This window comes from Neoarius graeffei, chromosome 1 (genome assembly GCF_027579695.1).
Source record: "Neoarius graeffei isolate fNeoGra1 chromosome 1, fNeoGra1.pri, whole genome shotgun sequence".
Taxonomy (NCBI): domain Eukaryota; kingdom Metazoa; phylum Chordata; class Actinopteri; order Siluriformes; family Ariidae; genus Neoarius; species Neoarius graeffei.
In genome coordinates, this window is record NC_083569.1 from 29,894,073 (window position 1) to 29,918,687 (window position 24,615).

The following is a 24,615-nucleotide window of genomic DNA, read 5'->3' on the forward strand; positions in this document are numbered from 1 at the left end:
GCTGGAGCTTCATGAACCTTTATGATGTGAACATATCATAGTACAGAAAGAATACTTTCACTCAGCTGAGACCATTCATCATGTTCACTGTTATATTCATGTGTCTGTGGCTTTCACTCGGTGAGTTAACTTTGACTTTTTTTTGTCACTGCAGAAATATTAAGTGTTGAATTAGTGATTTATTCTTCTGTGTGGTGGGAAGAAAAATGAGAATGTGCATGTTCTCTTCTCCATGACAGGTGACTCCATGGCAGCTTCAATAAAGCCACTTTTCACACATACAGTTATAGATGAAGGCAGTGATGTTATTCTGTCCTGCAGCTACAAATCAAGTGATACAGGAAACTACCTGCACTGGTACAGACAAAATCTAAACTGGAGTTCCTTCTTTTTATATCCCAAAGTGGACATAAAAGTGACTCAATCCCACCACATCTCTCCGCTGAAGTTGATGAAAAGAATAAAAAAGTGGATCTGCTCATCTCCTCTGCTGCTGTATCAGACTCTGCACTATACTACTGTGCTCTGCAGCCCACAGTGACAGGAAATCCAACTGCACTGTACAAAAACTTTCACACAGTTATATTATTCTGAAGGCTGATCAACTGCTAAGGTTACACAATTCCAGATGATATAATATCAATGATATAATCAGTTAAAAATAAATAAATGGATGGTTTGAGAGGTCAATAAAAATATACACTCACCTGCCAGTGTAATCGGAACTTGTTCTTGATTTGAAGATTCCTGCTCTTGGCTGCAGGAGTGGAACCCAGTGTGGTCTTCTGCTGTTGATTGCTGAGCTCCTTTTCTGCTCACCATGGTTGTAAAGAGTTGCTGTGAGTTGCTATATCCTTGCTAAAAGCACTAAACAAGTTTTCAATAAGTTCATATACATCCCACTTTCTAAAGTCAAGATCCTGCAGAGTCTGAATTTTACAATAATTTTTGTGTGTTAGCTTTTTGTAATCCACAGTGATTTTACACAGTGAGGTGTGTTTTAGTGAAATGAAGTCAATATTGAGAATTTCTGATATATATTAGCCTGCTGGATACACAGTACAACTATTACACATAATCTTATACCTTTTATATATTTACTTAAAAATGAGAAAATTGTCATGCTTGTGTGCAATCTACTTTCAGTGTTTCCTCTTTTTATAATAAACTGTTTATTTGTGAATTATTCTTAAATGCTTCAATATGTCTCAAGGCTTGTAAAAATATTTCTGCAAACAAAGACTAAACAATGAGAGAAAATCTTTCAGCAACATTGGTAACAGCCGAACATTGGCACCAGTTACCAGTTCTGTTCATACGAACTTTCATTTCTGAGAGGATCCATAAGCAATACTCTTCTTTAACATAATGAGAGCATGAAAACTGATTCCATCATTGTCTTGATTGTTGGATTTTAAGTCATCCTTTTAATGTACTTCTTATGTTTAATGACAGTTTTTCAATGAAAAATACTGTTTCACAAAAATGTTCAGTGATTCCTTGATGACTTCTGTTAAAAGTGAGTTTGGATATTTGGGGTTTATATCCTTTTTTCAGTTTTTTTTTACACAATCTGTTTTTTTATACCAACACAAAAGCTATACAGTACAACAAAACAAAACAAAGACAACAGTGCACAAACAATGAACACAAGATGTGCAATGAACCAAATGAATAGGTAGATTTTCAAAAGTGCAAATTAAATCATTATGTGATTTATACAGTATCAGTGATTTCTATCATTTTTTTCTATTACCATTTTCTACACCGCAGAACAATACTGGAGACACCAAAACTTAAAAAAAAAAACATATGGAACACACACAGAACTATGTGACATACAAAAAAGTTTAAAAAAAAAATTCCCACAGGAATGACAGACCGCATAAGAAACAAGGGGATACAAAAATTAGAACAACAGGGACAATAGAAAGAAAAGATCAATGACAAAACCTACACAACACCTACACAATGATCACAATACAAAAGAACAGTAAAAGATAGTGCAAAAACCCCACCATCCCACCAGCCACCGGCGAAGCAGGCAGGGGCCCGATACAGACACAGCAACCACCGATGGGTCACATCACCGCCCCCAGGACCCCAGACAGACCAAACACAGGGCAGCAAACGGGAGAGTAGAGCCAACACCAGTGTGCAGCTTTGTGCTCGAACTGCACTGCAATGACCTCATGCCATCTCTCCTGCACATCAAACGTGTGTGTGTGTGTGTGTGTGTGAGAGAGAGAGAGAGACAAAGATTTTGATTATATAATCAAAATCTCCCTATTCTTTATTCAGTTTTTTATTTCACAATCTATTTTATACACTACACACAGATCAAAACCTCTCTCTCTCTCTCTGTGTGTGCATGTGTGCACTTATAAGGGAGATCGTTATCCACTTGACACTGTGGATAACAGTTGAAATAATCAAGACTGCATGATTGGGGGGTAACAGTGAAATGAGCGAGCACAGAGAACACATTTACCTCATTATTTAGCTTATTATTTGCTCATTCTTTCATATGAACATTTGTTCATTTAATTAAAAACATGCTTGGAATAAAATTGCCAACAACATAAAAGAGTTTCATTAATTAATTACCACATTACATATGTCATGCTTCCAGATGATACTATCTATTATTTTAAACACTTTATATTTCATTAGATTTTGGTTCAAAAGGAACACCATGTGACCTTACCGATTGGATTTAGCAACTACTCATGTTTATATTGGCTCAGATGGTGGCATGATCTTGCTGAAATAGCTCAGTAGGGAGAGCGTTAGACTGAAGATCTAAAGGTCCCTGGTTCAATCCTGGGTTTTGGCCCTGTGACACACTCAACTGTGACACACTTAAAAGGTGTGTCGTTCAAGTGTAGCTGATGAAAAAAAGCAGAACTTTGATCCATTGTAGCCCAAAATCAGAAGGACACTTGCAGAATGAATGGGTTTGATTTGTACCAACAAAGAGAGGTAACTTCAAGCTGACTGGACAGTTTGGTGTCTGCTCCATACATTTTGCAAAAGATAAATTTGTGAGGCAGATTCACATAGAAGGATTTGATTGATGTCTGGTACGCGGAGCAGTTCCTACAATCTGGAAACAAAAGTCAGAAGCACCATCCCAAAGAGCTCACCGCACAGGAAGGGTCAAGCTTGCATTTAACCTGTTGCTTGAATTTATGAGTTGTCCATCGGCGTTGCCAGACCCATTTTACTGGGTTACATGCCCCAGTATATATCTGCTGTGATCCAGTAAAATTTCCTGATCACATTTCAGAAACAGTAATGTATTTGGCACTGCGGAATAACCGTACACTGTAAAAAATTGCAGCCTCATTTAGTTATGTCCACTTACTACCTCTCTTTAACACAAAGAGCCCTGATAATTTTTGGATTTTGAACTCAACTTTATGAGTTTTAGAAAGTAAAACTTATTGCTATCCATTGTGTTGACTATTTGAGAATTTTGCAGATTTGTATGTGTTGATTGAACTTGGGTTTGTATGTCATCAGTTGAAAAAAAGGAGAGGAAAAAAGGCGGGAAATTAAAACTTATTCATTTTGTTGACTATTTGGGAATTTGTCAGATCTGATTGAACTTGGGTTTGTAAGTCATCAGTTGGAAAAAAGGAGAGGAAAAATAAGGCGGGAATGGGGGATGGGAGCTACAGAAAAAAACAACTGTTTGCAGTGTCTTTAAGGCAACATTGAAGAATGGGAATACATTGCAGATAAGTCATATTTTGAATTCTATCCAAAATATACACATTTTGCAGTAAACAAGAAGGGACTTCTTCCACCGGCGGAAGAAGACTATTTCCCTAACAATGGCCTGTTAAAATAAGCGGAGCAATACAACACTGTCTGTACTGAGTGCAACTGGAAAACCGGATTGTCGAGAGACTCGTGAGTTTTTCATGCAGCATCAGTGCCAGGTGAGTTTAATAATCTTTAATTCACTATTTTTCCATTAACCGTCGGTGCAGTAATGTAATAACAGTAACTAGGTTGTGTTTTTTAATAGCAGGGAAAAGCTAAATTCAAGCCTTTGATTATAAGCTAATGGCTTGGTGGCATCTTTCATAATATTACCAAGAGCAGCAGCTGGTTTGTTCCTCACCTCAGGCTTCATTATTACTAGTAATAATAGCTTTTATACTAAATTATTTATCATGACTTATTCACAGCAATTTCTGATAAGGCTAAAGTCCCTAATGCAGCAAAACCACTTTTAAAACAAATGCAACATGAAATTTAAAAATTTAATGATTTATTTATTCAATTACGATATATTTTTACAGACCAGAATGATTGAGTTTTCATAATTATATGAATTCTGCTGACAGTCGGAGTTGAAGACAGTGTGGGTGCAATCAGTTAATTATTGAAATTAAGTGATCAATCTCATTAAATCAGTCTCATTAAATTTGAAGGTTAATAATTAAAATGAATCAATCCCATTGAATCGTTTACTTTGACTCCTTTGAATTGAATCATACCATAGAATCAGTCTCATTTGAAGTGAATCATTCAGTGAATCGTTCAATGAATCATTTAGTGAATCATATAGTGAATTGTTCAATGAATCATTTAGTGAATCATATAGTGAATCGTTCAATGAATAATTTAGTGAATCATTTAGTGAATCATACCATTAATCCTGGTGCTTAATAATAAATTACCAAACAGCTAAATTATGGTATATTTCCAAATTATTATGATCACTTACCATATTACATAACTTATATGCACCTTTTTGAATTCTTTGAGAGATTGGGGACTTCAGATATTGTTCACACAAATAAACACAGTTTGTTTAATAAATGAATTTATTATACAAAGATAAAAATAATAAATCAATATATACAAGTAGTGAGGTGTGTGTGTGTGTGTGTGTGTGTGTGTGTGTGTGTGTGTATGGCCTAGCTTGTTGCTAGCTAAAACAAAGGAATGTTATCTAAATAGAACAAAGGATTAGCTCTGTTGCTAACGTGTGCTTGTGTGTGTGTGAAGGACTTGACCATGTGTTTAGCCTTGTGTAGCTAACTACACATGGTGGAGGCCTAGATTAGCCTTGTGTTGCTAGTGTATTTGTGAAAGGCCCTATGGCCTAGCTAAAGTGTGTTTGTTAGGCCTGGTGAGGCCTACTGAGCACGAGGTAGCTAAAGACAAAGGGAAGCTATCTAAAGTGTATCAGGCCTGGTCAGGCCTGTTGAGCACGTGTTTTCTCAGTAACAAAAAGATTCCACACATAACATTACCAAACTCACTGAAACCTTGATAAGGTCAAAATGTATGATAAGGAAATTAGTGTTAGTCAGAATAAGAGAGAGAGAAGGAGCATGCACAGCCTATCAAACAATTGAGAGAACATAGAACCAAAATAAATCAACACGCTGCGTGTTTAACAGTGTAACAGATCAACCTGGGTTTAAATTCACACTATTTCAAATAAAAGCAAATTCCTAAGACTATCTTAATTATGCCCAAATGCCAAAATCTTACTTAATCCTGCCTTTAGCAAGATATGAAGAACTATTCACCGTTGCAGAGCTTCGCTGTTCATGAAGCACGTGAGCCGCCCGTGTAGAAAGTGCAGAGTCTTCTTGGGTCCGGCAGAGCACTTGGGTGGTTCCCGTGGAAAGCAGAGGACTCTTGGTCCGAACTTCAGCGTTCGTGAGGAAAAGTCTCTGATCAGAATAAGATGCACAGCGCTTGTGAGTTAAAAAGGATTCAATCGCTTCATAACTTTTAACTGCCTGGGCTGCAGTCGTGACGTCACTTCTAATACGCATAAACCGGTTGTAACTCAGGTTGAGTTTAAAGATCGCGCTATTCTGGACTTTTACCTTGGCCAGTGGTTAGGCACAGAACGCGCTGGATGGTGAATCTTGCAAGAAAGAAGTGTTCGGGTTTGAGAGCATTTCTTTATGCGTCCAGACTCCTCGGAAACCGGACGCGAGAGACAAAATGGTGGAGCTTCCGCTTGGACTTATGCGCGCATGGCGGACTGACGTAGATGATCCCACCCACGCGTGATGTAGGTCACGCGGAAGTTGCCTGGGAATTGTAGTTCTGACACAAGATGGCGGCATGATACCTACAACAGGTTCCCCATGTGAGGCTGAATGTAAAGCCAGTAAGAGCTTCAGTAAGAATCAACAATCTGTCAGTAACAATGGTGACACTGTCATGTGGTGCTGTGGGCTGGAGTTTCATGAACCTTTATGATGTGAATATGTCATAGTACAGAAAGAATACTTTCACTCAGCTGAGACCATTCATCATGTTCACTGTTATATTCATGTGTCTGTGGCTTTCACTCGGTGAGTTAACTTTGACTTTTCGTTATTGCAGAAATATTAAGCATTGAATTAGTGATTTATTCATCTGTGTGGTGGGAAGAAAAATCAGAATGTATGTGCATGTTCTCTTCTTTATGACAGGTGACTCCATGGCAGCTTCAATCAAGCCACTTTTTACTCATACAATTATAGATGAAGACAGTGATGTTACTCTGTCCTGCAACTACGAAGCAAGTGGTAAAGGAAACTACCTGCACTGGTACAGACAATATCCAAAATCTAAACCTGACTTCCTTCTTTATATATCACAAAGTGGATATAAAAGTGACTCAATCCCACCACGTCTCTCTGCTGAAGTTGATGAAAAGAATAACCAAGTGGATCTGCTCATCTCCTCTGCTGCTGTATCAGACTCTGCACTATACTACTGTGCTCTGCAGCCCACATCACATCTCTCTAGCCGCTTTATCCTTCTACAGGGTCGCAGGCAAGCTGGAGCCTATCCCAGCTGACTACGGGCGAAAGGCGGGGTACACCCTGGACAAGTCGCCAGGTCATCACAGGGCTGACACATAGACACAGACAACCATTCACACTCACATTCACACCTACGGTCAATTTAGAGCCACCAGTTAACCTAACCTGCATGTCTTTGGACTGTGGGGGAAACCGGAGCACCCAGACACGGGGAGAACATGCAAACTCCACACAGAAAGGCCCTCGCCGGACCCGGGGTTCGAACCCAGGACCTTCTTGCTGTGAGGCGATGTACACTACACCACCGTGCCGCCGCTCTGCAGCCCACAGTGACAGGAAATCCAACTGCACTGTACAAAAACTTTCACACAGTTATGTTATACTGAAGGCTGATCACTTGTCAAAGTTACATAATTCCAGATGATATAATATCAATGATATAATGAGTTAAAATAAATAAATTGGGCGTTAGATCAGTCAATAAAATCTATATTCAGTGTGTCTTGGCTTGGGGCGGCACGGTGGTGTAGTGGTTAACGCTGTCGCCTCACAGCAAGAAGGTCTGTGTTTGAGCCCCGTAGCTGGCAAGGGCCTTTCTGTGCGGAGTTTGCATGTTCTCCCTGTGTCCGCATGGGTTTCCTCCAGGTGCTCCGGTTTCCCCCACAGTCCAACGACATGCAGGTTAGGTTAACTGATAACTCTAAATTGACCGTAGGTGTGAGTGTGAATGGTTGTCTGTGTCTATGTGTCAGCCCTGTGATAACCTGGCGACTTGTCCAGGGTGTACCCCGTCTTTCGCCCGTAGTCAGCTGGGATAGGCTCCAGCTTGCCTGCGACCCTGTAGAACAGGATAAAGCGGCTAGAAATAATGAGATGAGGTGTCTTGGCTCTGTCTCCTGCTCCAGATCTATGTTCACACTCAGGATCACACTTTTTGGTTGCTAAGTACAATGATTTCGTAGATTTTTGTTATTGTTGTCAATGGCTTCATAATATATTCAAAACACACACACACACACAAATACTTTCAAGACTCATAATGGCCATTTTAGTCTTGCCTTGCCTGACCATAGTTTTCATTGATATCACTGTTTAAAGATCGTGATGGCCAAATGAGACTTCGAAGCGCATATCAAGAATAAGGGGGCAGATGAAGCCCCGCTTTGAGGCTTTGTATCGTTGAGCAGAAAACCACATGACCCATGATAAACAAGGCCTCGGTTGTGATTCACTAAAAAGTTCATTACTCAGACTCTCATTCAGCAGACTTCACTTGCGACCTACTGCTAAGAGAAATGTACAGCATGTTTAATTTCTACCTCACGTCAATGTTCTGCCACTTTACATTATTCTTTGCATGTACAGTAATTTGCACAATGTTCCATTTTAAAATAACTTATGTCATCAGATTTTATTTGCTTGTTTGTTTTACTTATTTGCCCATATGTTATTTGATGTTGACCCTCTGTCTCTCTCTTACACACACACACACTTTGTGTCTTTCTATGGATTAATGATCAGTATAATTTTGTCTGCACAATAAAAAGGTGTACATAAACGGAGTAAGCTTTGTGTCCAGTGCTTGTGTGATGGGACTGTGAGTGCTACTGCAGCCGTGCAGTGCACAGAGTAACTTTTAGGGGAACCTTTATTGATTATTGTTGAGGAACAGATTTTTTTTCACTGTGTTTGGATTGAGGTGATTCCTTTTCTTCGAAATTCCCTCCCCAGCCTCACGTGGTTCCCTCACGTGGTTTTCTTCTGAACGATCCATGCCTCGAGGCGGGGCTTCATCTGCCACACCCCCTTATACTCGACACGCGCTTCGGAGCCTCGGCTTCAGACGGCCATCACTACCGACCAATAATTGCTGATTATTGTCTGTCTGTGTTTTGTCACAGCATTAAATCATAATGTATTTTGTGTGTGTGAGCAGTCTAAGGACAGTTCCCCTAGCCTGGCTAACGCGACTTCAAAGCTCTCCGAGCATTTGGTCTGGCCAAGCTATTAAGCCAAACCATTTCCCAGAGCCCGTGGTTGACCCGCCTCCCTGAAATGCCTCAGTTTGCTACTGATCGAAGCCAGAAAAGGCTGTGACGAAGCTTAAACCAATCACATCACTCTTTCCTCTGACGTATGCGACGCGACAGGGCTAACTGGTCGATTAAACTCTTACCGAAGCCGGTCGGGAGCAAGGCAAAAACGTCCTTCCTTTCAATAAATACCTCCAGGGCTGCTCTTTGCTCCGTTTTCAATGAGAACTTCCCGTTGAATGCTTTCAATACAGCATCTACCGCTGTGTTAAAGGCTTGCCGCTGCTCCATGTTCGTGATGTGAATGAAGCGCTTCCAGCATAGATTCTGCAAACAATCTATGGCTTCCGGTCGCAGTTCTACTACGTCACTGCCTTGAACACGCCTCTACCCAGGGCCGTTGGAGATGCTCAAAGTTGATTGGTTCCCGATTTTTTGGGAGCTTGGAAATGCTGTAGATAGCCTGCCTGGCCAGACTAAGCTCGGAACAGGCCCTCGTGTTGCGTCATGCTTAGGATGGGCGGGCCCAGGCTACAGTTCCCCCATTTCCCCCTGATGAAGCGATCAGCCAGGATGTGTTTCTATCTGACACTTCAAGACATTGATTTGAATTAAAAAGTCTGCAAAGGGAATAAATCTGAATTAATAGTACAGATCTTTGCACAGATAACGAGAAAAGGTGTCATGAATTAAGTTACAGGTGTTTACATTTTTCCTAAACCTTTGTTTGTTAAAATTGCATTTTATATACTCTATGTTAATATTTATTTTTAAACCTTTATTTGTCATATGCACACTTCAAGCACAGTGAAATTAGTCCTCTGCATTTAACCCATCTGAAGCAGTGAACACATGCGCACACACCCAGTGAGCAGCACCTTGCTCAAGGGCACCTCAGCCCAAGGCCGCCCCACGTCAACCCAACTGCATGTCTTTGGATTGTGGGGGAAACCGGAGCACCCGGAGGAAACCCACACAGACAGAACATGAAAACTCCACACAGAAAGGCCCTCGCCGGCAGCTGGGTTCAACCCGGAACCTTCTTGCTGTGAGGCGACCGTGCTAACCAAAAGAACAGACATGCGATGAGGGTGGGACTCGAACCCACGCATGCAGAGCACAATAGATTAGCAGTCCATCGCCTTAACCTCTCGGCCACCTCACCCACATTTATGTGTGTGTTTATTTATTTTATATGATGCAATGCTCTTTGGACTTTGACAGAGCGAGTAATTCTGTGGGGCGGCACGGTGGTGTAGTGGATAGCGCTGTCGCCTCACAGCAAGAAGGTCCTGGGTTCGAGCCCCGGGGCCGGCGAGGGCCCTTCTGTGTGAAGTTTGCATGTTCTCCCCGTGTCCGCGTGGGTTTCCTCCGGGTGCTCCGGTTTCCCCCACAGTCCAAAGACATGCAGGTTAGGTTAACTGGTGACTCTAAATTGACCGTAGGTGTGAGTGTGAATGGTTGTCTATGTCTATGTGTCAGCCCTGTGATGACCTGGCGACTTGTCCAGGGTGTACCCCGCCTTTCGCCCGTAGTCAGCTGGGATAGGCTCCAGCTTGCCGGCGACCCTGTAGAAGGATAAAGCAGCTAGAGATAATGAGGGGATGGGATGAGTAATTCTGTCAAAGTCAAAACTCAGACTCATTAAAATATTTGTTGGAACATTGTTGCTGTATATTTAATAAGCCTGTTATGAAAATGTGAAAATTACATCTTCAAAAATAAATCCGTCTAAAATGCTCAACTGAAGTCTGACTGAAAATGAAATTATAATCATTTGAAACCAATCGCCGAGCGCGAATCCGGCGTGGAACATGCTGAGGTCTCATGCTGCTCTCACGCGTGGGCCATGCGCTTGGCTCACTATTGCAATACTCTGGGCAGTGCTTTTACAAGTTTGCAGAAAACACGGACTTTCCGGCAAACGTTTTACGGCCGTGCTTTGACTCGACCTGTCCGGGAGAGGAGCCCTTTCCGTTTCGGGCAGATTCCTGGACTTGGACCCGCTCCGTCTTTTGCCAGACAAGCTCGGGTAAAAGCCGCCACAGAACAAGGCTCCGGCTGCCTTTCAACAAACCCGATTTCAGATGGCGTCGGCAGCACACTCAAAGCAGCGTGGGAGACGTCGAGCGGACGTCGAGGACATCGCTTTAAGCAGGTGGCCACGACTGCACACGGGGCCTCGGGACAGCGTGGATGAATTATCAGGAGACGCTTTGGTGCACTTCGTTTCAAAACGCATACGCTTCAGGGAGGCAAAATCCTCAGGTTGGACGTGAACGAGTCTACGGCCTAGCCTCGTTGATTCACTGGACGTACAACCGTCTGTGGGCAGCGCTGCTAAACAAAGGCAGGGTTGTAAAATGAAACCCCTGAATGGACTGCAATGACCAGTTTTCACCCATTGTACGGCAAACGGAATCTCAGACTTACTCGTAAGCATGCTATATCGCGTAGGGAAACCTCAAGGCATCCGTTTCAGTACCTTAAGATGCAAAACTGGATTTCAGCGTGCTATCAGTACACCATCCCGAACATTAGTAAGCAGGACTCAACAGACCTCAGGATCAAGATAGAAGAACGCTTCTTCACTGGACACCGCTAGCCGGACGCTGCTCCTAGTCCGCTCGCCCAGACACCAAAGCGAGACGCATCGTTGACCATGCCCAGGTCTTGAGCCGGCCACGCACTGGGGTCACTGCTCAAATGCCTATATTCACTGATCAAAGGAAGACCGCCGCCCCGTTTCAGGCTGAGAGCACAGGGGCCCTGGCAAAACCCGTCCGCCGCCAGCCGGGCAACACTCTACAGGCCCCAAATTTCACACCGCACGTAGCCAGCAGGATTCGAACCTGCGCGGGGAAACCCCAACGGATTTCAAGTCCGTCGCCTTCACCACTCGGCCATGACTACTGGAGGCGCCGAAATTCAAGTGCGACAAAAAATTGCTTTGAGCAACTTTTTTTTCTTTTGCAAAGGCACACCAGCCAAAGCCTCCATTTTCACGCCACGCATGGGCCACGAGGCCCATCAACAACCCGCTGCAGCAAATGTCAGAAGTGGGATTCGAACCCACGCCTCCAGAGGAGACTGCAACTTGAACACAGCGCTTTAGACCGCTCGGCTACCCTGACTCACCACACTTTTACAAGTTTGCAGAAAACACGGACTTTCCGGCAAACGTTTTACGTTTTAAGGAAACTTTGTGAAGAGTTGTTGACTGACTGCCGCTCACGCAACACACAGGCATAGTTAGAAAGTCAGGATGCACTGGTTTACACTTTACACACACACACGTAGCCCAGACTCTCGCTATGTTTAACAGTTGGAATTTAGCGGTTTTAAAACTAGTTTTGCAATTTCTGTGCGTGATGATAATGTGTAAACTTTGGATTTCCATAGGCTATGTTAAAATGTTATCATTGCCCTGGCCTGCAGGTAGTTCCTGGTGATGGCAGTGAGGGAGGTGAAATAACATGTACCGGTATACACACTACCGTTCAAAAGTTTGGGATCACCCAGACAATTTTGTGTTTTCCATGAAAAGTCACACTTTTATTTACCACCATAAGTTGTAAAATGAATAGAAAATATAGTCAAGACATTTTTCTGGCCATTTTGAGCATTTAATCGACCCCACAAATGTGATGCTCCAGAAACTCAATCTGCTCAAAGGAAGGTCAGTTTTATAGCTTCTCTAAAGAGCTCAACTGTTTTCAGCTGTGCTAACATGATTGTACAAGGGTTTTCTAATCATCCATTAGCCTTCTGAGGCAATGAGCAAACACATTGTACCATTAGAACACTGGAGTGAGAGTTGCTGGAAATGGGCCTCTATACACCTATGGAGATATTGCACCAAAAACCAGATATTTGCAGCTAGAATAGTCATTTACCACATTAGCAATGTATAGAGTGTATTTCTGATTAGTTTAAAGTGATCTTCATTGAAAAGAACAGTGCTTTTCTTTCAAAAATAAGGACATTTCAAAGTGACCCCAAACTTTTGAATGGTAGTGTGTGTATATATATATATATATATATATATATATATATATATATATATATATATATATATATATATATATATATACACACAGACATATATACACAAAATTGAATCATTTGCTGACAGCTCAGTCCCCCCCAGTTCAAAAATCCTATCTGCGCCCCTGGGTGATTGTATTCATGATTTGGTACAAAATCGATATCCAGGAAAGGCCTAGTCTTTGAGGAGCAAAGATGGGCCGAGGATTTCCAGTTTGTCAACAAATGCGTGAGAAAATTATTGAAATGTTGAAAAACAAATGTTCCTCAAAGAAATAAAGGAAGGGATTTGGATATTTCACCCTCTACATTGCATTATATCATTAACTTATTCAAGGAATATGGAGGAGTTTCAGTGCACAAGCCTCAGCTGAACACGTGTGATCAGGGGCGTATCACCCGCGGGGGATGCGTACGTTTCATCCCCCCCACTTTTGTTGAAACACAATTTCATCCCCCGCACTTTTGTCAGATTAAAATGACATCATTATGAAAATTATACAGCTACTATAAAATGTGTAACAAGGAAGTAAACTATTGCCATAACGTTAGACAAAAAACAGCCACGCAACGGACTCAAAACAGTTTTTCTCACCCGAACTTGGCGGACTCGCTCAGTCACCAAAACTGTCTTGTTTGTGTCACCACTATAGGCCAGTATTTAGTATTCCAATCGAGTACGTGGAGAAGTTTTTTTTTTAATTGAAATTCAATCTCAATACAAAGCATGTGTACACTTAAGATTATAACCCAGTACATGTTACATGCTCATATAAGAGTATTTTAAAGAACTTAACATTACATCTCACATGTAGTCAAAAAACATAAAACAAACAAGACAAACACAAAACAAAGAAAGAAAGAGAGAAAGAAAATAACAAAGAAAGAAAAAAAAACCACTGCCATCTACATAGCCAAGTCTCTTTGTACTAACACAACTACCACAGACAATAAAAATAGGACAGTAATTTCATTTCTACATGTACAAGGGCTGTTAGATAAAATTGCAGATAATATTTTTAAGGACAATTGCTTTCTTACTTGTCATTTTAGTAAGTGAATTCCAGTATGTATTAAATTCTGTTTTAAATACTATAAAGTGAGGGAACATTTTTAGATATCTGGTTTTATGAATAAAGAATTTACCTAAAATTATAACAACATTCACCATGTAATTCTCTTCTGAGTTTCCCCTTGTGGTGCCAAAAAGAATTTCTTCAGCTGTAAGTCTAGGTCCAGATATTGCCAACCAGTTCTTCACAGCAACCCAAAAACTTTGTGTTCCCAAACAATCACTGAAAATGTGTACAGTTGCATCTATTTCTTTCTTACAGAACACACATAGCTCTAAATCAATATTAAATCTGTGGTGTAGCAATTCTTTTGATGGATATATGTTATTAATGGTTTTAAAATGCACCTCTTTTGCTTTTGGTGGAATTGGGAACTTCAAATATTTAGTTCTGAGTGAGACTAACTGGCTTTCAGTAAAAGAAGTTGTATTTCTTATTGGTCTCACCGGGTGAAACTCTTCTCGTAAGCATTCTCTTATAAACTTGTTTGTACTTTTAATATCTAGTAGATGCACACCTTTCACAATTAAATCAGGCAACTTGGGTTGTAAACTGTCATATTTCAAATAGTTTTGGATAGTTTTAATCAAACCTTCAGGGATAGCTTTAATGAAATTGTCGTTTGGGGGGGGTGAAACCATACTTAACACAAAATGTATTATAAGAAAAAATGCTCCCTTCATCATCCAAAATATCCAATATGGAACAAATATTCTTCTCTTTCCATTCTTTTATATACAAGGATTTACGACTCAATGTAACATATCTATTGTTCCAAATAGGGGAAGAATGGGGTGTGAAATTGTGCTTGTAGATAAGTTTCCAGTACATTAGAACTTGCTGGTGAAAGTCTGACAATTTGATTGGTAATTTTGAAATGCAAAGTCACATGACAGGAGATAAGGCAAGCCACCAACTCTACTAAAGATCAGTCTGGGTATACAGTACCAAAAGGCTTCACTCTTCTTCAAGTACTCCTTAATCCAGTTAAGTTTAATCATGCCATTTAAACAGTTAAAGTCAATAACTTTTAACCCCCCCTCTTTAAAGTCCTTGACAATGTATGCTTTCTGTAAATAGTGAGTTTTATTCCTCCATATAAAGCTGAAATTAGCTTGATTAACAGCTTTAATTTCATCTTTTGGGATGGCTAAGGAGTGTGAAGGATAGATGCACCTAGATAAAAATTCCATTTTTGTTAGGTACACCCTGCCAAAAACAGACAAGTCTCTTTGCTGCCATATATCCAGCCTTGTTTTCCCTTTCTGAATGGTGTCTGTTATATTAAGCTTGATTCTTCTCTGTTTGTCAAGTATTTTATTTCCCTTTTAACTGGTATACTATTAATGACCAACTCTTCACATTGTTTGATAGGCATGAGCTCACATTTGGTGATATTAAGGCATAAACCTGAGGCTTTGGAGAACATTTCAATCCCTTTAATCGCCACTGGGATTTGATGTTTATCCTTCAGAAAAATTGTTGTGTCATCCGCTAATTGACTTATGACTATATCTGTATCAAGCACACAGAGTGCTGTTAGTTCTGTGTAATTTTTAATATGAATAGCCAACATTTCTACTGCCAAGATAAATAGGTATGGGCTAATAGGACAGCCTTGTCTTACCCCTACTTGAATTGGAAAACGTGTGGTTGTTCCGCTGGGTAGAGCAACCACACTATTTATGTCCTTGTAACATGTCTTGACAAAATTACAGAATCCATTCCCAAAACCAAAGTATTCAAGAGACTGAAAGAGGAAGTTATGTTCTAAAGTATCAAATCCTTTGAAAAAATCTATAAACAGTATAAAACCTTCATTTTCTATCATATCACTGTAATCTATAATGTCCAGAATTAACCTGATGTTATTATGAATAGATCTATTCTTCATAAAGCCTGACTGAGACTCACTAACACATTGTTCAATACCTGTTTTAAGACAGTTTGCAAAAACATAAGTTAAAATCTTGTAGTCTGTTGTGAGAAGTGTAATAGGTCTTCTATTATCTAAAACCAGTGAATTTTTCCCTGGTTTGGGAATTAGTATTATAATACCTTGTTTCATGGATGGGGAAAGTGTGTGGCTGTTTAATATTTCAAGGAATGTATGGAAAAGAAAATGGTGCACGTCTGGCCAAAAATGTTTGTAGAAATTGGCAGTTAAGCCATCAACCCCCGGGGATTTGTTAATTTTAATTTTACTGATAACTGCATCCATTTCTTGAAGCTGTAACTCTCCATCACAAGTGTCCCTGAATACTTCTGTAATTTGTGGAATGTGGTGTTTAATACCTTCAAAGAAAGTGAGTGTCTCGTTCTCTGAGAACTTGGAAGTATACAGTTGGCTATTGAGGTATTTCACTCACGTGACCAAGTCATGTGATGCTGCCATTTTGGACGGCACGGCTCGAATCAGTTTGAATGCGAGGAAGGCGACAAACGAAAAACATAAAAGAAAAAGGAGCGAGATGCAGAAAACACCTTCACTATCCAGTGATGTAGGGCATTTACAGGGCGAGCAGAGGGAGAGGTATTTGCAAAAATTGAGGTTAGCAGGCTTAGAGAACGACGTTTACCTGCTTCCACCAGGATTGTTCACTGACGTATGGAAGTACACGAAGCCCTCGTCTTTACCTGACTTCGGCCCACATGATCTGTATACCTATGTCATTAAAAACCCATCGCCATACACAGGTATTGATCTGAAAGCGTATACAAGTTTGGATGCCTACAAATATTTTGTGTCAGGCTGGGTAACATGCCTACATCAGTGGGTCGTCCCTGGAGCCGGTGGTCGCCATCTGATTACAGCTAAGGTTTGTTCACATTTTCATTTACTTTCGGTCCTCAGGATAAACAAAATGTTATTAAATGTCATTGAAATAACTTCTTAGTCTGTTGAGACATGGCCCGTTATAAATTTGCTGTTACCAGGCAATGACTAAGAACTGTATTATTAGGGTCGGTGTAGTTGTAGCAGTGTATTAGCAACTAGCTGTTAGCACTAGCTAATGTCAACAACATCGTAGCTGGTATGTTACTGTAGCAATATTTACGTTCAGTCATTTGGATGACTGTTAAAACCTTTCAGTCTCAAGTTTTTCCTTTACTGGATTTACTAGTTTACTGAGCTAGCGCGCTCGGCCAAGCTGGGAGCCATCGCGCACTCGCCGGCCAAGCCGGGAGCCATCACGCGCTCGCCGGCCAAGCCGGGAGCCATAGCGCGCTCGCCGGCCAAGCCGGGAGCCATCGCACACTAGCTCAGTAAACTAGTAAATCCAGTAAAGGAATAACTTGAGACTGAAAGGTTTTAACAGTCATCCAAATGACTGAACGTAAATATTGCTACAGTAACATACCAGCTACGATGTTGTTGACATTAGCTAGCTTGCCGTCCAAAATGGTGGACACCGGGGCGTCACGTGACCCTGTGACGTCAGGTGAAATACCTCAATAGAAGGTTAGAATCTCTTTAGAAATAACCCTTTGATCCTTGCATAGGTTATTATCAATCAGTAAAGATCGTATTTCATCCCTTTGCTGTCTGGTTTTTTCAAGGCGACAAAAATATGCTGAGTTTTTTTCCCCCTCTTCTATCCACCTAGTCCGAAATCTAACACAAGCACCCTTGGCTTTTCTTGCATACATACAGTATCATCCAACTTTGTCTGCAGAGTCAATAGAGTTTGTTTGTCATTATCTGTAAGTGTGGGCTTGTTGCATGTGGCATTCAGCTCCTTAATGAGCTGCAGTTCCTCTTGTCTTTGAGACTTTTTAAGATTTTTACTGTAAGCGATTGAATATTGTCTTATTTTATACTTACAGAATTCCCATTTCAGTATGTATGAGGAAAAATCCTCCATATCCATAACCTCTTTTATAAGTTGCTTGACACCCGTACAGTAACAATCATGTGAAAGTAACTCTGAGTTGAATTTCCAATAACCCTTAGAATGAAATTGTGGTTCGGGGGTTTTAGTACTAGAGAGATAACTGAATGATCTGTTAACGGAGCTGCTGACATTCTTACATCAGACACCAGTCCTAAAAGAGGGTCTGATAGCAACCAGTAATCCAACCTAGACAGATGACTCCCATTTGGTTGAAACCAAGAAAATTGTACTTTGTTACCATTGTAGTGCCTCCAGGCGTCTTGTAGCGCATTTGAATGGCAGAATTCTTGAAATGTCTTATTCGGTGAATAAGTATGGCCTCTTGGGGGAGACCTATCCAACCATTCATCATTTACCATAATTAAGATCCCCTCCTATTAAGTGACTCAAAAATAGTTTTTACCAACTCAGAGTGATTTCCCGCCTCAAATCCTTCCTATCTCATAACGATCTTGAAATAGTCATCCATGCTTTTATCACATCACGACTGGATTACTGCAATTCCCTTTATCTTGGCCTCCCTCAAACCTCACTTAGACGTTTACAGCTGGTCCAAAATGCAGCTGCACGTCTGTTAACTGGCACCAGGAGACGTGAGTACATCACTCCCATTCTGGCGTCCTTGCACTGGCTCCCAGTCTTTTTCAGAATACAATTTAAAGTCTTATTATTTGTTTTTAAAGCACTCAGTGGGCTGGCCCCAGCCTACATCAATGACCTTTTACAGCCCCACTCAGTCCAAAGGTCTCTAAGATCCTCTAACACAGGGCTTCTTCATGTACCTTGCTCGCGGCTGAAGCAGAGAAGTGACAGAGCTTTTTCTGTTGCTGCTCCACGTCTCTGGAATCAGCTCCCACCGGACATTAGATCTGCTCCCTCCATCTCTGCCTTTAAATCTAGGCTAAAAACCCATCTCTATTCCTTGGCCTTTCCCTAACCATCAGCTTATTGTTATTATCATTATAGTTTTATTTTATTTATCACATCACCTCTAGCCGCTTTATCCTTCTACAGGGTCGCAGGCAAGCTGGAGCCTATCCCAGCTGACTACGGGCGAAAGGCGGGGTACACCCTGGACAAGTCGCCAGGTCATCACAGGGCTGACACATAGACACAGACAACCATTCACACTCACACCTACAGTCAATTTACAGTCACCAGTTAACCTAACCTGCATGTCTTTGGACTGTGGGGGAAACCGGAGCACCCGGAGGAAACCCACACGGACAGAACATGCAAACTCCGCACAGAAAGGCCCTCGCCGGCCCCGGGGCTCGAACCCAGGACCTTCTCGCTGTGAGGCGACAGCGCTAACCACTACACCACTGTGCCGCCCCTTATTTTATTTATTTCTTTTTATTTTTCTTTTTGATCATTTGTCTTTTAATACTGACTCTGTACAGCACTTTGGTCAGTGCATGCTGTGTTTAAATGTGCGATACAAATTAAGCTTACTTACTTACTTACTTACTAAGTCCATCACTGCAATCAACCAATGTCCATGTTCATCTGCCTTCACATACAAGTGTTTCCCAGAACAGTTATTTAGCAAAATGGCCACTCCTCCTGACTGTTCTGTGCCATGACTGAAAAAAATCTTTTCTCCCCATTGTTGTGTCCAAAACGTTTCATCCTCCCTCATAGAATGTGTCTCCTGCATAAACGTGAAAGTATTTTTCTGCCCTTTGCAAAACAAAAACAAAGCTTTCCTTTCCGTGTTGTCTTTAAGACCCCTTACATTTAGAGATGTAACTGAAACTTCTGTGGTAAACAACGACATAAATAAAAGAACGATGGACAAAAAAAAAAGAAAAGAGCCAAACAGGCTACTCTAGTGGCTTTAAATCAAGCACCTGCCATCAAAAGTAACGGTAAGTTTTTAACTTCAGCAACGCCCCTAATAAACATTTTCCTCCCTTTACATTTTATCATAGTCAGCTGGTATACCCGATCACCTTTCCTATTCCTGAATGCGTTGTCCGTTGATGAATCCGAAGGGTCCTCTGAAGAATGCCTTCATTCCCTGCTGTCTCGCTCTTTCAATCTTTGGCCAGAGCGCGTTGCGAGCATCTCGTTCCGCTGTGGTGAGGTCCTCTTTGAAGCGTACCTTCCTCTCGGCGCACACCCTGTCGTCCTTCGCTTGTTTCCAAAGTGCATCGCGGTGGGTTCTTGAGGTGAATTGTAAGATGATCTGACGAGTCTTTCCTGGTTTCGGTTTCCTCAGTCTGTGAACAGTGTCCAGAATTATGTCCATTTTGTGTGACCATTCTGGTATCATCCTTGTTATTAGCTCTGCTACCTCCTGTCGGGCATTCTCGCCCTCAGTTTCGGGGAGCCCATTTAGACGGAGGTTCCATCTTCTTTGATATCGCTCCAATTCCTCAGTTTTTTCTTTCAGCTCCAAATTCTCCTTCTGAAGCTCCCGCACCGCATTTTCAAGCACTTTAGTCTTTTCTTGTCCCTCTTTGATGTTCGCAGTGTTAAACTCCGCTGCCTTTGCGACGTTAGCTATCATGATGTTGTTCTGTTTTAGCTGTGCACCAAAGTCCTCTACTAATGCCGTTAAGTTCTGCATAGCAGCTAGGACGTCCACATTAGACACGAATTCCGGCTGTAGTTTCGGCATTCCCTTCTGTTTCTTAGCAGAGACAGTGACATTGGATGGAGGGCTGTGTTGTCTTCTTCTTACCACAGAGCAAGTTGCCTCCATATCCTCTGTTTCTTCTTGGCGAACGTTAACGTTAGCTTCATTAGCCGATGCTAGGCTCACCTTGGCCCCTATTTCCAGCGTCAACTTTATTTCACTTCCCGAGGCTTTAACTTCCTCGAACATCATTTTTCTGGCTTCGGCTGACTAAAAAAGAGGTAAACGTTGGGAGAATGTTTTAATTTTGTTGCAATTTGGGACTAGGCTTGCAGAGCATACCAAATGCGTGACTACTCAGCACGCCATCTTGCCAGAAGGTCCAAATAAGCTTGACCTCGATGTGATTTGAACACGCAGCCTTCTGATCTGGAGTCAGACGCGCTACCGTTGCGCCACAAGGTCCCTGAGTACATGGAGAAGTAGAACATGTTTTTAGGCTTTTGTGTGATCATGTTGGGGATAATTAAGCTATTTTGTAGAACCATATTGAGTCCTCCTCAATCTCACAGGAGTGGCTAACTTTTTGGTTTTGAAGTAGGGGTACACCATTTTAATGATGCATGTCTATATCAACAACCTCCAAAACCTTGATTGATTATATGAACCTACATTGATTATATTACTGCTCTTGATTATGTCATCCAAAAATGTTAAGTTCCATTACATGATACTTAGTAGCAGCAGACACTTTTATCCAAAGCAACTTGGATAGGTTTGCTTGACATGTGCACTTAAATGTCTGTATAATATTAAAAAGTGAGTAATGTATGAATGATCTGTTCTAAGAAGGCTGAAAACATGGCTGCGAAGTAGCATGACACAAACACGTCTTAATAGTGTAGCTGTGTGTCATGTTCAGAAGAACAACCTTGACCTGTTGGACAGACAAATGATTGCTCAACAATTTGTTTCTTATAAGGAGCAAAGAAAAAACACATTTGGTTGTTTCAAACACAAATAGTGTGTCAGGGTAAAGTAAGGTTGTCGGGATTTGTTGACAGTGATGTTAAATAGTAGTAGTTACTAGTTGTAAAGTCAGTTGAGGCAAGTTTTTTATTACGAGTGTGTGTGTTTGTACCAAGTCTACTTTTCATGCATTATTACTGTTTATCACTTTTTAGAAGAGTTTTTCAATTGAGATTTAAAGGCATTTCAAATCGAATGAATGTTCAATAATTGTTGTACAGTAATGTTATTTGGCCATTAAGTGTTTGTTGTATGTGTAGTCTATTGCATCATTTTCAAATTTTATGCATTAAACCTGATGTAATGCATGATGCAAACAAGTTTTGTACACGAGTTTGAATAATTAAAGACATTAAAAGCAGGAACTGCCCCGTCTTATTTGAATGCTATACTAAAGAGGTCCTTCCAGGATGCTGCGCTTCTCCAACATGAACTGATTAGCCATGCCTCCTGCTCACACAAAGCGATCCCAGTCCAAACTGTTATGCATGATGGTGTATGATCTATACACTGTGTATGACTTATTGGGCTATGTGAAGTTTTTGGTTTTGTTTATATCAGTGTATACCAGTGTAGGCAGCAATACTGACATCTCTGTTATAGAACACTATCCTGTTACCTAGAATTATCACTCAATACTTTTTGCCTTCACTTACTGAATAATTACATAGCCCTGGCAGTAACAACACCAAAACCCAACATGATAGATCTCTGCATGAAATGCAGAACTTGACTGGAGTCAACTGGATTTATAGGCTTTCTGCTGTCCTCCCTTTCATTTGCATCCATGGACCACGGGTATGAAAAAGTTCCATATCGGTCATTGACAGTACATCACAGTGTACACACCAGGCGTGTATATAGCCATAAACCGATTTCTAATGATATGGCTTCCCCATTCCAGAACACCCCCACTTTTGGAAAGCTTGATACGCCCCTGACCTGAGGGATTGAAGGTCACAGATGTTCAGTGTTGGTTTTTGGCCTTGCCCCTTACGAGCAGAGCTCACTGAACATTAGGTACTGAACATTAGCTCACTGAACATTAGGTAGAGCGTACTGTTACATTAGGTAGAAAGCTTTACAGAAAGTCCACAGAGTGTGTGGTTGAGACCAATTCTTAACTTGAGTGATTTAGCAAAGGATCTGTACATGTTCAGGAGTTGCATAAAGTTTCTCGTCTCGTCTCGTCTTCTTCCGCTTATCCGGGACCGGGTCGCGGAGGCAGCAGTCTAAGCATGGAAGCCCAAACTTCCCTTTCCCCAGACACCTCGGCCAGCTCCTCGGGAAGAACACTGAGGCGTTCCCAGGCCAGCCGAGAGACATAGTCCCTCCAGCGTGTCCTGGGTCTTCCCCGGGGCCTCCTCCCGGGGGGACATGCCTGGAACACCTCCCCAGGGAGGCGTCCAGGAGGCATCCGAAAAAGATGCCCGAGCCACCTCAGCTGGTTCCTCTCGATGTGGAGGAGTAGCGGCTCTACTCCGAGCTCCTCCCGAGTGACTGTGCTTCTCACCTATCTCTAAGGGAGCGCCCAGCCACCCTGCGAAGGAAACTCATTTCAGCCGCTTGTATCCGCGATCTTGTTCTTTCTGTCATTACCCAAAGCTCATGACCATAGGTGAGAGTCGGAACGTAGATCGACCGGTAAATTGAGAGCTTCGCCTTTTGGCTCAGCTCCTTCTTCACCACGACGGACCGGTAAAGCGACCGCATCACTGCGGAGGCTGCACCGATCCGCCTGTCGATCTCACGCTCCATCCTTCCCTCACTCGTGAACAAAATCCCGAGATACTTAAACTCCTCCACTTGAGGCAGGACTTCTCCACCAACCTGGAGAGGGCAAGCCACCCTTTTCCGGTCGAGAACCATGGCCTCGGACTTGGAGGTGCTGATTCTCATCCCAGCCGCTTCACACTCGACTGCAAACTGCCCCAGTGCATGCTGAAGGTCCTGGTTTGAAGAAGCCAACAGGACAACATCATCCGCAAAAAGCAGAGATGAAATCCTGTGGTTCCCAAACAGGATTCCTTCCGGCCCCTGGCTGCGCCTAGAAATTCTGTCCATAAAAATTATGAACAGAACCGGTGACAAAGGGCAGCCCTGCCGGAGTCCAACATGCACTGGGAACAGGTCTGACTTACTGCCGGCAATGCGAACCAGACTCCTGCTCCGTTCGTACAGGGACCGGACAGCCCTTAGCAAAGAGCCCCGAACCCCATACTCCCGAAGCACCCCCCACAGAATACCACGGGGGACACGGTCGAATGCCTTCTCCAGATCCACAAAGCACATGTGGACTGGTTGGGCAAACTCCCATGAACCCTCGAGCACCCTATGAAGGGTATAGAGCTGGTCCAGTGTTCCGCGACCAGGACGAAAACCGCATTGTTCCTCCTGGATCTGAGGTTCGACTATCGGTCGAATTCTCCTCTCCAGTACCCTGGAGTAAACTTTCCCTGGGAGGCTGAGAAGTGTGATTCCCCTATAATTGGAGCACACTCTCCGGTCCCCTTTCTTAAAAAGAGGGACCACCACCCCAGTCTGCCACTCCAGAGGCACTGTCCCCGACCGCCACGCGATGCTGCAGAGGCGTGTCAACCAAGACAGCCCCACAACATCCAGAGACTTGAGATACTCAGGGCGGATCTCATCCACCCCCGGTGCCTTACCACCGAGGAGCTTGCAAACCACCTCAGTGACTTCAGCTTGGGTAATGGACGAGTCCACCTCTGAGTCATCAGCCTCAGTCTCCTCAGTGGAAGACATGATGGTGGGATTGAGGAGATCCTCAAAGTATTCCTTCCACCGCCCGACAATGTCCCCAGTCGAGGTCAACAGCTCCCCACCCGCACTGTAAACAGTGTTGGCAGAGTACTGCTTCCCCCTCCTGAGGCGCCGGACGGTTTGCCAGAATTTCTTCGAGGCCGACCGATAGTCCTTCTCCATGGCCTCCCCGAACTCCTCCCAGTTCCGAGTTTTTGCCTCCGCAACTGCCCGAGCTGCAGCACGCCTGGCCTGCCGATACCCGTCGGCTGCCTCAGGAGTCCCGGAGGTCAACATGGCCTGATAGGACTCCTTCTTCAGCTTGACGGCATCCCTTACTTCCGGTGTCCACCACCGGGTTCGGGGATTGCCGCCACGACAGGCACCGGAGACCTT

The 24,615-nt window shown here is 42.5% G+C and overlaps 5 non-coding genes and 1 gene segment (V, D, J or C); 2 read left to right on the plus strand and 4 right to left on the minus strand.

Annotated features, from left to right (window-relative positions):
- Nucleotides 1–2,763: 2,763 nt before the first annotated feature.
- On the plus strand, nucleotides 2,764–2,836 carry trnaf-gaa (transfer RNA phenylalanine (anticodon GAA)). Its single transcript has one exon. It is a non-coding gene; the product is annotated as a tRNA-Phe (tRNA).
- A 3,462-nt stretch (nucleotides 2,837–6,298) lies between these two features.
- Nucleotides 6,299–6,763, plus strand: LOC132887174 (T cell receptor alpha variable 12-3-like; the record flags this gene model as incomplete). The annotated part of the segment is given in 2 exon segments: nucleotides 6,299–6,338; nucleotides 6,459–6,763. Coding segments are annotated over 2 exon segments (345 nt in total), but the record flags the coding sequence as incomplete, so codon positions are not given.
- A 3,147-nt stretch (nucleotides 6,764–9,910) lies between these two features.
- On the minus strand, nucleotides 9,911–9,992 carry trnas-gcu (transfer RNA serine (anticodon GCU)). Its single transcript has one exon. It is a non-coding gene; the product is annotated as a tRNA-Ser (tRNA).
- A 1,666-nt stretch (nucleotides 9,993–11,658) lies between these two features.
- Nucleotides 11,659–11,740, minus strand: trnas-uga (transfer RNA serine (anticodon UGA)). Its single transcript has one exon. It is a non-coding gene; the product is annotated as a tRNA-Ser (tRNA).
- Nucleotides 11,741–11,878: 138 nt separating this feature from the next.
- Nucleotides 11,879–11,961, minus strand: trnal-caa (transfer RNA leucine (anticodon CAA)). The gene has a single exon. It is a non-coding gene; the product is annotated as a tRNA-Leu (tRNA).
- Nucleotides 11,962–20,820: 8,859 nt separating this feature from the next.
- On the minus strand, nucleotides 20,821–20,892 carry trnaw-cca (transfer RNA tryptophan (anticodon CCA)). Its single transcript has one exon. It is a non-coding gene; the product is annotated as a tRNA-Trp (tRNA).
- Between the last annotated feature and the right edge of the window lie 3,723 nt (nucleotides 20,893–24,615).